Here is a 13818-nt window from a genome sequence, read left to right as displayed (position 1 = left end):
AGACAAGCTTTCGGGATTCCTCCCTTTTATCAAGTAAAAAGCATTTCTGAGCACACAAGGAGGGAGGAATCCTGAAAGCTTGTCTCTACTGTGATGTCCCAGTACAGGACATTGTCCTGTACTACCCTTAGGCCCTGTCAGATTGAGTCCCTGCAAGGTCTCCCCCCTGTTGGTTTTATAAAGGTGTATGTGTCACTTTAATGCCTAGACAGGATCCCTATGTATAGGTAGTATAGAGGACCTGTGGGAGGTCTCAAGGACCTGTGTAAGTCTGTCACATATTATGCAGATGTTTTTTAGTAGTCTTTTTTTAACATGTAAAAGTAAACAACAAGTACAATGGATGCTTAAAGTTGACCTCGCGTATGCAAGTACATAGGTTAAATCATTGTACATGGAAACAGGACAAAAAGGAGGTAAGAGGGGAAAAAAGTAACTGTAAAAGTGAAACAGTAGGAAAAGAGGACAAAAAGAGATGTCCAGATAGAACAGCGTCCAGGAGAATTGATCCTCATTAGGTAATCAATTTCTATGGGCAACTGGTCAACTTGTCCTCTGACAACAGGTATTGATAAATATCCCCAAATGAGAGTAAATCCCAACACTCAAAATTCCCCCCTCCCCTTACCGTACCTTACCGTTACCCCTGGCATGTATCAAACCAAACAGAAATCGAAAAGACTACAAGATAAAGGAATAGGAGAAATGCCCATAAGCAACTCCTTCATGTACCAGTCTGTGCATTGAAAGCTTGTTTAATGTTTTCTACTTTTCTAGGCTACTGTAATAAAGATGCTGTGCATAAGCTAATTTCTGACATCAGTATTATTCTTTCTCTATATTAATGGCTGCAAAAACAAACAAAAAAACTTTAACTTGCCTTCCTACATTTCCCCGTTACGCCGATATTGGCGTCCCGTTCCTCCAGTGCTGCTCTGCTTCATGCTTCTTAGTCTCGGAACGTCGCACCGCAGTCAACATATCGCCCACCGCAGCGATGTCCCGCCTTTGTTGATAATAGGCTGTCATGTAAGGAGCTCGGGCCCGCCTTCTCGCTGCTGCCTGGACTCCGTACATGACAGTGCGCTCTATCACCGGCTGAGGAGGGACATTGCTGCGGTCGGCGATATGCTGACTGCAGTGTGACGTTCCGAGCCTAAGAAGCATGAAGCTGAGCAGCATCGGAGAAACGGTATGCCGATATCTGTTTAACGGGGGAACGTAGGAAAGGGAGTTAATGTGTTTTTTTTTTTGCAGCCCGGACATAGTGGAAGTTAAAAAGGTTGCACCGCAGTTCTCCTTTAATCTGTTCTGTATAAGGATATGTTGTTATTAGACCCTGGACAGGGATATGTTGCAGCCATTTGAGTATGTGTAATAGCTGCCCATTTATGGCCACCCAGTTATATTGTCTGAAATCTGATGCTTAAAACAGCTACATGAAAAGGCAAAGTGACAATCTACAGTAAATGTTCTACTCATGACCCCTAAGGAGCGTGTTATCAGCAAGGAAGGAGTAAGCTTCAGGAAATAAAGAGTTTAAAGATTAGTATTGTATTTCTGGCTACTACTGAGCTGAAGCTTGCACTAAGTAGATTACACGTATTAGCACTGGAAGTGAACATCTTATTTTTGGCTCTGTGTTGTGACCCTACTAGTAACGAAGAACAAGGTTACGGGATGATAATAGTAATAAGTGTGTAATAGTAAAGGCTAATTTCATTGCAGCTTTTTTGGAAGATTCCATAAGAATAATGCTTGTTGAAAAGTTTTCAAAATTTATCCACAGAACACTTTACATACAGAGGCTGAAAACTGGCCCTTATGAAACCTAATGTTTGCATTCAGTTCCAGCAATCAGAGATCATTTGTAAAACATGACACTAACTGACATAATAATAATAAATTGGAGGTCATAGTAGGTAATGTCCAACAGCTAAAGGAAGAAAAAGTAAAGTAACAAGGGCATTACAATTCTAAGGCTATTTACTAAATGATTCCAGTAGATCATGGTTATCAACCCTAATAACATGCTGATTAGTTTAGAAACGAATATGCCTAAGAATGGCCAAAATAACACAGGATGTGCTCAGTGTCTAGAAAGGTCAGTGCTATTATTTCTTACAGGTTAAAGGACAGTCTTAGTGCTCCCTCCATTATTTAGTTATTTGTTTATTTAATTTTATCTAGACTGCAATAAGACAGTAGTGGCAGGATAAATGCTTCCTCTGGACATCTAATTTCTTTAGCTTACTTAGCTTACCGTAAAGGGAACCTGTCGGGTGTTTGATGCTGCCCAAACCACAGGCAGTGTAAACAAGGGACAGAATCCTTCATTACAACCTGCTATGGATTAGTCTGAAATGCTGCAGCCTTTTTAAGAAATCAAGCACTGCTCAAAAAAATTAAGGTAACACGAAGATAACACATCCTAGATCTGAATGAATGGAATAATCGTATTAAATACTTTCGTCTTTACACAGTTGAATGTGGTGACAACAAAATCACACAAAAATGATCAATGGATATCAAATTAATCAACCAATGGAGGTCTGGATATGGAGTCACACTCAAAATCAAAGTGGAAACCACACTACAGGCTGATCCAACTTTGATGTAATGTCCTTTAAAACAAGTCAAAATGAGGCTCAGTAGTGTGTGTGGCTTCCACGTGCCTGTATGACCTCCCTACAACGCCTGGGCATGCTCCTGATAAGGTGGTGGATGGTCTACTGAGGGATGTCCTCCCAGACCTGGACTAAAGCATCCGCCAACTCCCGGACAGTATGTGGTGCAACGTGGCATTGGTGGATGGAGCGAGACATGTTGTCACAGATGTGCTCATTCGGATTCAGGTCTGGGGAACGGGCGGGCCAGTCCATAGCATCAATGCCTTTCTCTTGCAGGAACTGCTGACACACTCCAGCCTCATGAGGTCTAGCATTGTCTTGCATTAGGAGGAACCTAGGGACAACCGCACCAGCATATGGTCTCATAAGGGGTCTGAGGATCTCATCTCGGTACCTAATGGCAGTCAAGCTACCTCTGGCAAGGACATGGAGGGCTGTTCGGCCCCCCCAAAGAAATGCCACCACACACCATTACTGGCCCACCGCTAAATCAGTTGGATGTTGCAGGCAGCAGAACGTTCTCCACGGGGTCTCCAAACTCTGTCCCATCTGTCACATGCTCAGTGTGAACCTGCTTTCATCTGTGAAGGGCACAGGGCGCCAGTGGCGAATTTGCCAATCTTGGTGTTCTCTGACAAATGCCAAACGTCCTGCACGGTGTTGGGCTGTAAGCACAACCCCCACCTGTGGACGTTGGGCCCTTATATCAACCTCATTGAGTCTGTTTCTGACTGTTTGAGTGGACTCATGCACATTTGTGGCCTGCTGAAGGTCATTTTGCTATTCCTGATCCTCCTTACACAAAGGTGGAGGTAGCGGTCCTGCTGCTGGGGTGCTCCTACGGCCTTCTTTAAGTCTTCTGATGTACTGGCCTGTCTCCTGATAGTGCCTTCATGCTCTGGACATTACGCTGACAGACACAGCAAGCCATCTTTCCACAGCTCGCATTAATGTGCTATGCTGGATGAGCTACACTACCTGAGCCACTTGTGAGGGTTGTAGACACAGTTTTAGGTCCGGTCACAAAACCGGATATGGGGCAAAAATTAGCCGACTGGATTTGGCTCATTCAAATGAATGAGATACAGGTCGGGTCCAGCTGGGACACGGGAGTGCCCGGTTTTCACTTCCTCCAGCATGATCCAGTTCCTGTATCTTCAAAACGTAGTTTGAACCCAGCCTAAGGGTGGAAAGAGTGTTAGGAGTAGATAGGGACATAGCCGGAGTTAGTTTAGAAAAGTTTTTTAATCAAAGTAATTTACAAATCTGTTTAACTTTCTTGAGCCAGTTGATTATATAAAAAAAAAATTCCATGGAAAACCCCTTTAATTGTGGCAGGGAACAGAACAGAGCCACCTAGTGGCCGTTTTTTTTTTTTTTTTTTTTTTTAAACCTATTTATGTTGATAATTTTAAAAGCAAGTGAATGGAAAAGTGTCTGCTAATTACACATGGAACACTATACAGTACTAAAAGTTTTATTTGGTGACAGGTACTCTTTAAAGCGTACCCATCAGATCCAACAAAAAATTTTTTTTTAATATATCACTCAGTAGCTAATCCTGACCATGTACATCTAATTTTTATGTGTCTAGCACCTTAATTTTTTTTTATTACACTTTTTTAAATTTAGCTCACTAGTCTGAATTCCTCTAAAATGGATAGGGGGTGTGGCCTCACTGTGCATGTCTCCGCCCCCTCCCTTAGTATGCATCTGCTCACATCTCCCCTAGCATTAGCAAAACTACAACTCCCAGCTTCTCCTCACTGACAGTAGCGGGACACAAGCTGACAGTGGGAGGATTTTTCCTCCATCGTGAGCCCTGCACTCACAGCTGTCAATCAAGGAAGTGTGTCCTTAACATAGGTGATGATGCATGGACACAGCAGGACTGGTATGTGTCCAAGCAGGCAGGGGGGGGGGGGGGGGGGGGGCAGTTGTTTGACTGGCTTTTTTCAGTATGAAATTCTGAAAATTTTCTAATGAAATCAATTGCAAAACCTATTGGTTTTGCATGCTTTACAACATATCAAAAGTTTCTGTATCTGACAGTGCCCATTTAAAGTGAGTGGCTCTCCACTGCCTTCTCCATTCCCCACAAATATAGTGAGACCTTTCAATTATGCCCAGCAGGGTGGGAAGTAGTCTGGGAAGAGCCGGCATCCTTGACTTTTTACCCTGTTCCTGGCCTATCCTTAAATTATTATTTATCACTTATTCTGCAGCATTTCAAAGTAAGTTATAGCTCTTTGTATGCAGTACGGGCAGCATAAAACAGGTTTCCTTGAAGGACACAAGAGAGGTATTCTACAGCTTCTCTCCCTGTAATGAAATTTGTTTTAAATTAAACTTCCTAAATTTAACTAGTTATTTGATTTTACTAGACTATTACAGCCCAGCAATGATGGGACTTAAAACTGACCAGGAGGTGCTTGGGGATTTGGTGAAGATGAAGATCCCAGCTGTAGCAGAATTAATAGACAGGCATGAAGTCATGTGGACACTTTTGGTTTCCCGGTGGTTTATTTGTTTGTTCATTGATATTCTTCCGATAGAGGTAAGTGCACCTTATGCTGCTTCTTTATTTATTGTTGGATATTAATTTTTTTTCTATTTTATAAAATGTTATTGTTGTGAATAAAAGCTATAACTTTATATAAACAGTAATTGTATTTTTATGGCATTATTTTACCTAAATAATCAAGTTGATGGGACCATGAAGGTAATAAGGAAGGTAGGACAAAATTAAGAATGGCATTATACAGTAGATACCTACCACTTTGTCTTAAAGAGAAACTAAGAAATGAACTTTTAATACAGAAGATGGAGAGGGCCGCTTTACATTTTTTTCTCATACACTTTAGTATACTAATTGGACTTTTTATAGCTGAGCACCACCGATATCCTTTGTTCACTATTGCAATCCCACAAAGGTGTCTGCTTTACATTGCCATTGCTATATGAAACCGTTTGATACACTAGCTTAGCGAACCATTGAAGAGTACCCTAATGTTGGAAATCAACCCTTTATGGACTAGACTTGTCTAATTTATGAACTCTGGAGGGCTAATACTCTTCATTGTTGGAGTTTTCTTTGCTAGGCTTGTCTAGGTTACGATTAAAATGTATTCAAGAAGATGTGAATACCTTGCGGAAACATTGATGAAACAGAAACAGTTAAAATATTATGTCAGAGCAATGAGGCAGGTGAACAGGAAAAGGTTTGAATAGCTGATCTTAGGTTGGCACATTAGCTTGTCTGTCTAGTAAAGTACTAGGTAGTTTTTCCATTTATGAAGAACCCATCTACTTTAGAATTGGCAGTGGGCAATATTTTGGTTGGTTACCAGTGAAGGAAGAGTAAGGAGATGAAATAGAGTTTGGGGCTACTGGTACAAACAATCAACCTAGGGATTTGGAAAAATAATTACTTTGAAAAGAGTATTATTCCATAAATTCTAGATCAAACTCCGACCAGTCTAGGACAGGTTCTCAAAGTATGAAACATGTCCCTGGAGTTAGTGCATCCCCTAAAACAGTACCCAAACCTAAGTACCATCTCATTGGAACCTTGTAGGCCATACCCAAATGGCAATGTTAGTTGAGCATTTAGCTACACCCTAGTCCTATCTAAGGGGTCCTTGTTCAATACTAAATCATACTACCATGGACTTACATAGTTTTGGGTGTGATTTTGACATTCAGGAAACAGTACAGATGTGAAATCAAACCTGGAGAGTGGGGATAGAAGATACAATTGTGTTTTGTACAGGTGAATCTTCACCACCTCACTTAAGATCGTAACCCAGTGTCTTAATTGCAGATAGTGAAAGGTGAATTAGGGACATTTAGGGTTGTCCACAAAGCAGTGTCAGTTACCAGTACAGACACTTCTATTCAATACACAGGACTCATTGAGTGCTGTGTACAGATGGTTTTCTTAAACGCCTTAAAGGGGTACTCCGGTTAAAAACTTTTTTTTTTTTTTTTTTTAAATCAACTGGTGCCAGTAAGTTAAACAGATTTGTAAATTAATAAGAATTCAGGTAGAAGACAGACATGGTCGCACATCTACAATCTTGCACAATGATCTAATTGCTTCTCAGCATAATATCAAAAACTAACAGGTTGTTAGTATACGTTTTGATCAAAAAGTACAAAGCCCACTCGCCACGTCAAGGCCACCTATTTAGAGTAGGTCCCTAATGTCCCTAGCATAAAATGGCACAGCACTGGCCGGCGACCACCACCACCGCGACACCAGTGCCCACAGGGGGAACGACCCACTGGCAGAGCGGCCCCAATGCCACTCAAACCAGTCCATGGGTCGCACCTCCCCGCAGACACGGCGCCACGGCAGCAACAGATGCCGCACAGCACCACACCAGTGTGAACAGGGTGCTACAGCTCACTTACCATGCTCTCCCAGTCAGACTGGGAGGCTGCTAGGAAAGAAATGGCCCATGTGTAGCTAACTACTACTTATATAGGGTTGGGCTATGGAGGTGGGGAAGAGTGCAGACACATGTTAAAAAAAAAAAAAGAGGGGATAGAAAACACAATATGAATTCAGGTAGAAGACAGACATGGTCGCACATCTACAATCTTGCACAATGATCTAATTGCTTCTCAGCATAATTTCAAAAACGAACAGGTTGTTAGTATATACGTTTTGATCAAAAAGTACAAAGCCCACTCGCTACGTCAAGGCCACCTATTTAGAGTGGGTCCCTAACATCCCTAGCTGTGGGTGTGTGTGACCGATAGACTGGTTTGAGTGGCACTGGGGCTGCTCTGCCAGTGGGTCCCCCCCCCCCCCCGTGGGCACTGGTGCTGCGGCGGTGGTGGTCGCCGCCCAGTGCTACGCCATTTTATGCTAGGGACGTTAGGGACCCACTCTAAATAGGTGGCCTTGATGTGGCGAGTGGGCTTGTACTTTTTGATCAAAAATGTATACTAACAACCTGTTCGTTTTTGATATTATGCTGAGAAGCAATTGGATCATTAAATAAGATTGTAGATGTGCGACCATGTCTGTTTCTTCTACCCGAATTCACACTGTGTTTTCTATCCTCTCCTTTTTTTGTTTGAACATGTGTCTGCACTCTTCCCCACCCCCTCAGCCCAACCCTATATAAGTAGTAGTTAGTTACACAAGGGCCATTTCTTTCCTAGCAGCCTCCCAGTCTGACTGGGAGAGCATGGTAAGTGTGCTGTTACACCTTGTTCACACTGGTGTGGTGCTGTGCGGCGTCCTGGTTTGAGTGGCATTGGGGCCGCTCTGCCAGTGGATCGTTCCCCAAATACCCCCCCCCCCCCCCCCCCCCCCGTGGGCACTGGTGCTGCGGCGGTGGTGGTCGCCGCTCGGTGCTGTGCCATTTTATGCTAGGGACATTAGGGACCCACTCTAAATAGGGGGCCTTGACGTGGCCAGTGGGCTTGTACTTTTTGATCAAAAATGTATACTAACTACCTGTTAGCTTTTGATATTATGCTGAGAAGCAATTGGATCGTTATACAAGATTGTAGATGTGCGACCATGTCTGTTTCTTCTACCTGAATTCAGATTTGTAAATTACTTCTATTAAAAAATCTTAATTCTTCCTGTACTTATTAGCTGCTGAATACTGCAGCGGAAATTCTTTTCTTTTTGAAACACAGAGCTGTCTGCTGACATCATGAGCACAGTGCTCTCTGCTGACATCTCTTCCTTTTACTCTGGACAGTTCCTAAAATGGACAATCTCCATAGCAAACATATGCTGTTCTGGACAGTTCATAAAATGGACAGAGATGTCAGCAGAGAGCACTGTGCTCATGATGTCAGCAGACAGCTCTGTGTTTCAAGAAGAAAAGAATTTCCACTGTAGTATTCAGCAGCTAATAAGTACAGGAAGGATTAAGATTTTTAATAGAATTAATTTACAAATCTGTTTAACTTTCTGGCACCAGTTGATTAAAAAAATAAATAAAAAAAAAAGTTTTTCACCGGAGTACCCCTTTAAAGGGGTTATTCAGGAATAGGTAAACAGAGCAAATTTTTCAAAAAACGCTCCCCGTCTGTCTCCAGGTTGGGTGTGGTATTAAAACTTAGCTCCATGGACTTCAATGGAACTGAGCTGCACTCACAACCAACAATCACAATGGGGGAGATTTATCAAAAACTGTGTAGAGGAAGAGCGGTGCAGTTGCCCATGACAACCAATCAGATTGCTTCTTTCATTTTTAAAGAGACCTATGAAAAATGAAAGAAGCGATCTGATTGGCAACTACACCACTCTTCCTCTACACAGGTTTTGATAAATCTCCTCCAATATGTCTATCTTATTTTGGCATCAGGTCAAACATTCTTTTACCCTTTTAACCTCTTAAGGACACAGCCTATCTTGGCCTTATAGGGGTATTCCAGGATTTTTTTTATTAGACTATGCTACAGGGGATGTAAAGTTAGTGTAGTCCATAATATAGTGTCTGTACGTGTGTGTGTGTGTGTGTGTGATGGTTTTCTCACAATTCTTCTGATTTTCACCCCACTATTTATTTTTAACAGCATACAAAATGACTGTTGTCTCAGATTTTTCCCAGCTTGCAATGCAGCCGAGACCTGTCTCACTAGTCAGCTGATGACAGGGAGCCTGTCTGCTTCAATGGGTGACGGGATAAATCTGTAACTAATGCAGCAGCTGTAGGCACCCTGATTGAAAACCACAGGTCTGCAGCTCATTTATGTTTCAATGGGTGGGGTGGCTGATGTGTGGGAGGGAGGAAAATGGAATTGTGGGATTTTTAGTCAAAAAAAGAAAAGTCAAACAGGAAATACTAGTTCACAAAAAGCTAGCCACAGTGTTATGGTAATCTCATGACATAGCCATTTAGACTCAAGAGAAGCGCAGATCCTTCCTAAGCATGTCCATTACTGTCTGCCAGGTACGTACTAAAATCACCTTATGGTGGAGAACCCCTTTAAGGAGGCAGCCAATTTTATTTTTTGCATTTCGTTTTTGCAATTTTGCTAACTTTGGAAGGTTTCGTTTTCACACTGTACAATTTACGTTAAAAATTACATGTTTATTCTGTGGCTCAATATGATTAAAATGATACCCATGATTACATACTTTTCTATTATTGTATTGGACATTTAAACACGTGGCGATACCAAATATGTTTATTATTTATTTTTATTTTTTTCACTTTCTGGGGGTAAAATAGGGAAAAAGGGACAATTTATATTTTTATTTTATTTTATTGACAATTTTATATTTTTATTTATCTACAGTTTTTATTGACAGGTACACTTTAACCGCTTAAAACGCCCTGAGTCTGCTCCCGTTCTATAACGTGGGGCCACGGCGTGTGGTGGTCGAACACGCCCCTTTCAGTAGAAGAGCTGGTGCCCCATACAGGACACTCATCCCCTATCCTTAGGATAGTGGATGTGATTGTATCGCAGAGTACCGCTTTAAGGCCATATCTGGAGGAGAAAGATCTCTTTTAGGGTGCATTCCCACGTGGCGTATATTGCTGCGTATTTGGAGCTGCGTATTTTCCTACCCATTGACTTCAACAGGGAAAATAAAATACGCAGCAGCAAATACGCAATAAATATGCTGTGTGGGAACGTACCCTTAGGGTCAGTCCCCTCCTCATACAGCCATCCCTGGTACACCTGCCCCACACCATGTGGTTCTTGTCTTTCACATCACCAACTAAAAGAACAGATCCTACACTATGCTCTTGAAATATCGGAAGGCTGGTAGAGAAGCCTTTGTCATTCATGGCACAAGAGAGCAAGTTATTCTCTTCCTAGGGGACAGCTATATTGCATACTATTTTCTTCCCTCCCAGCATTGAGCATTAAAGATTCCATATTCCATATGTCAGCTTGGCAGTCTTATGGTAAAGGTACATTACACCCTCCAAGTGCTTATTTAAAGTCTACTCATGTTCTGCTCTAAAATGTATTGTTTCACTCTTCCTTTGTGTTTTTGGACTTATTTATATCCAAGGCTTGAAAAGATAGCTGTCTCATTGTAATTTTAAACGTATTAATTTTCCTGCATGTAGTTATGATTTTTTCCAGAAGTCCGACAAAATCAAACCTATATAAGTAGGGTATCACTTTAATCGTATGGACCTACAGAATAAAGAGAATGTGTTTTTTTTTCTTCAATTTTGTCACACAATTATTTTTATTACCGTTTAGCCATAGATTTTTGGGTAAAATGACTGATGTCATTACAAAGTAGAATTGGTGGTGCAAAAAAAGAAGCCATCATATGGATTTTTAGGTGCAAAATTGAAAGAATTATGATTTTTTTTTTTAAGGTAAGGAGGAAAAAACTAAAGTGCAAAAAACAGGAAAACCCTGGGTTAAAGGGGTATTCAGGGCAAAAGCATTTTATCCCACATCCATAGGATAGGGGATAAGATGTCTGATCGTGGGGGGCCCGCTGCTGAGACCCCCGCGATCTCCCTGCAGCACCCGCATTCTATGCCGGGACTGCGTCTCCAGTTTCGGAAACCTCCAGGTGATGTGGGACTGGGGACGTGATGTCATGCTATGCCCCCTCCATTCATGTCTTTGGGAGGGGGCGTGACGGCATGTCTTTGGGAGGGGGCGTGACATGAATGGAGGGGGTGTGGCATGACTTCACATTCCCAGTCCCGGAAACCTGGAGGTTTCCGAAACTGGAGATTCAGCACCCGCATAGAATGCGGGTGCTGCAGGGAGATTGCGAGGGGTCTCAGCAGCAGGCCCCCTATGATCAGACACCTTATTTCCTATCCTTTGGATAGGGGATAAAATATTTTTCCCCGGAATATCCCTTTAAGGCATTAGAAGGCTCATAATATGAGCATTTTCCAATGTCATTTGAAATACTTTATTAACCCTTGAAGTGGTTCACAAAAACTTACAGAAACACACACTATCCTCTTTCCACAACATCTGCTGTAAGGGAAAGTTAGGACATGCCACAAGTTCACAATATGCCTACAGTTCTTATGCCATGCAGCAGTTTATAAGCTTACTGCTCCATATGATCAGTATATTCTTCTGTCTGGAACTAGTGACCAGGACTAGGAATATGTACAGTTCCAAGTATGCACGTGTTGAACCTTTTATATATCCGAAATACATAAACATTTGTGTTTTTACTTTCCTTGTTGTTATCTATAAACAAAGAATTGCTTTTATACTTTACAGACTGTTCTACGCATCTGGGACTGTTTATTCTACGAAGGATCAAAAGTCCTTTTTCGTGTGGCCTTAACACTAATAAAGCATTACCAAGCTTATATTTTGGAAGCAAAAAATTTCCCAGATGTATGTGACAAGTTTAAAGACATAACAAAAGGGACGCTTGTTACAGAATGTCACCTTTTCATGCAGGTATGGGAGATAAGTTTGATAACTTTATTTTTATGCAATTCTAGTCAAACGGCCAATGATTAAAACTCTCCACTACGGAATATCATTTAAGTCAATTTTCAGAATGGAAAAAGGCATGGTATGCCTAAATGAGAAAAAAATGTCAGTCTTATTATGACTTGCACTTTCTTTTCACTTCCAATGTCTGTAGTTTCCCTTGCTAGTTATTTGGTGCTTAAAAGTTCCTAAGAAATGTTAGTTCATACTGCTGTGAATGAGTGTCAAGTACTATACATGACCAGAACTTTAATTTTTTTTTATTTTGGTCCTACAAATATGTTTCTGGGAAGCTATGTAAAAATCCTTAGTGTCCCTGTCATTTAAACAAAAACATTTGACATGCCAGAAGTTTTATCAGTTGGGATCTCAGTGCTGAGACCCCCACCGATTAGGACAAAATATGGCTTGGTGCTCAGAACTTCAACAAAGAAAGGACATGCAAAGCAGCTCACACCACTTTTTCATGTATTAAAGCACATGCAAAGTCTTGTTATGCAGCACAAGAGCCTTTCCACCCGCATGGTCACATTTTTGGAGTTTACTTTGGCCAAACAATCCTGCCAAGACTTTAGAACCACTCATTCCCAAACCAGACTCGCAAGAAAAGAGGAACTCACCTTGAAAAGGTGATGTTAAAGAGCTGCTTTGCATATCCTTATCAGAATTCCCAGTGATGGATAAATGGCCTAGAAGTCTCCACACGAAGCTCTCCTCAAGGAGAAAGATGGTCCCTTTAGTCCTAAATTTTTATCAAAACTAATTTGTTGTATGTTTTATATTTATATATATAGTAACAATGTTTTTCTGTATTACAGAAAATCTTCACAGAACCTGGAAGTTTGTCAAGAAAAACAATATCTAAGTTAAGAGAGCAACGTCGCACACAGTTACTTACTCAGGAATAATAGACAACTGACCGTAACCACTGACACATTCCTTTAATGTAATAATTGCACTGAAACACCCTTTCATGTCTAGCGCAGCATCTTATGACAAAGTGTGTTGTATTCTAAACTGATGTCAATTTAATAGGTTTTTGGTGGAAATTATCTATCAGATGTTAGCATAGCATCTAAAGCTTAATATTGACATTTTTGTATACGGTTGGATAACTCTCATTTTATAAAAAGTGATGACAGGAAGTGAAGCCATATTGGTTGTCTGTTTTCCCATAAAGCAATGACAAATATCTATTGTTCTGTTTTATTATGTGTTATTATACTAAATACTGCAACAGATATGTCAGTTTCTTTGTAAGTAAAGTAAGCTGAATTACCAAACTTTGAATGTTCCCCAAATTTCCAATCTGCTCATTTATGGACAATTTTTACATTTACAAGTGGATTATTATTATTGGATGCTGACTGTTAAAACAGGCAATTAGTTTGCCTTTATATGCCTTTTGTACTATAATTGGTAGATCTGACCAATCAACTTATTTTTTTTATTTTTTCCTTCAAATTCTTATACAAATAATACAGACCCAAAGTAAATACATACACTACTGGTTAAATCACCTGTATTTGTAATAAAATATTTATTAATAAATGTGTTGCAAGGCCTTTTCCTTGAGCAAAGTGAAGAGATGTCTCACGTTGTTCAGATCCGGTGGCTGGGGAGGGGGTTAGGTACAAGGAGTCCATGATGTAGCCAAACAAAAAGAAGTGGGTGTTAGATCTGGTTATTTTGAAAGCTAGCCCAACATTGGCGAATCATTGCTTCTGGTGTAGTAGAACAATCAAACATTCTGGAAGAATTC

General features: G+C 40.9%; 1 protein-coding gene across 4 annotated transcripts in view; it reads left to right on the top strand.

Annotated features, from left to right (window-relative positions):
• Positions 1-13607, top strand: part of GRTP1 (growth hormone regulated TBC protein 1) — a 59632-nt gene extending 46025 nt beyond the window's left edge. For all 4 annotated transcript variants that reach the window (XM_056555821.1, XM_056555819.1, XM_056555820.1 and 1 more), the window contains 3 exons: positions 5015-5187; positions 11835-12020; positions 12875-13607. In XM_056555821.1, the coding sequence (XP_056411796.1) occupies positions 5015-5187; positions 11835-12020; positions 12875-12964 (449 nt within the window). In that variant the 3' untranslated portion in view covers positions 12965-13607. The remainder of the gene's footprint in view (positions 1-5014; positions 5188-11834; positions 12021-12874) is intronic.
• The last annotated feature ends 211 nt before the right edge of the window (positions 13608-13818 follow it).

Source organism: Hyla sarda, chromosome 2 (genome assembly GCF_029499605.1).
Source record: "Hyla sarda isolate aHylSar1 chromosome 2, aHylSar1.hap1, whole genome shotgun sequence".
NCBI lineage: Eukaryota > Metazoa > Chordata > Amphibia > Anura > Hylidae > Hyla > Hyla sarda.
This window is presented reverse-complemented; position numbering and strand designations above follow the sequence as displayed.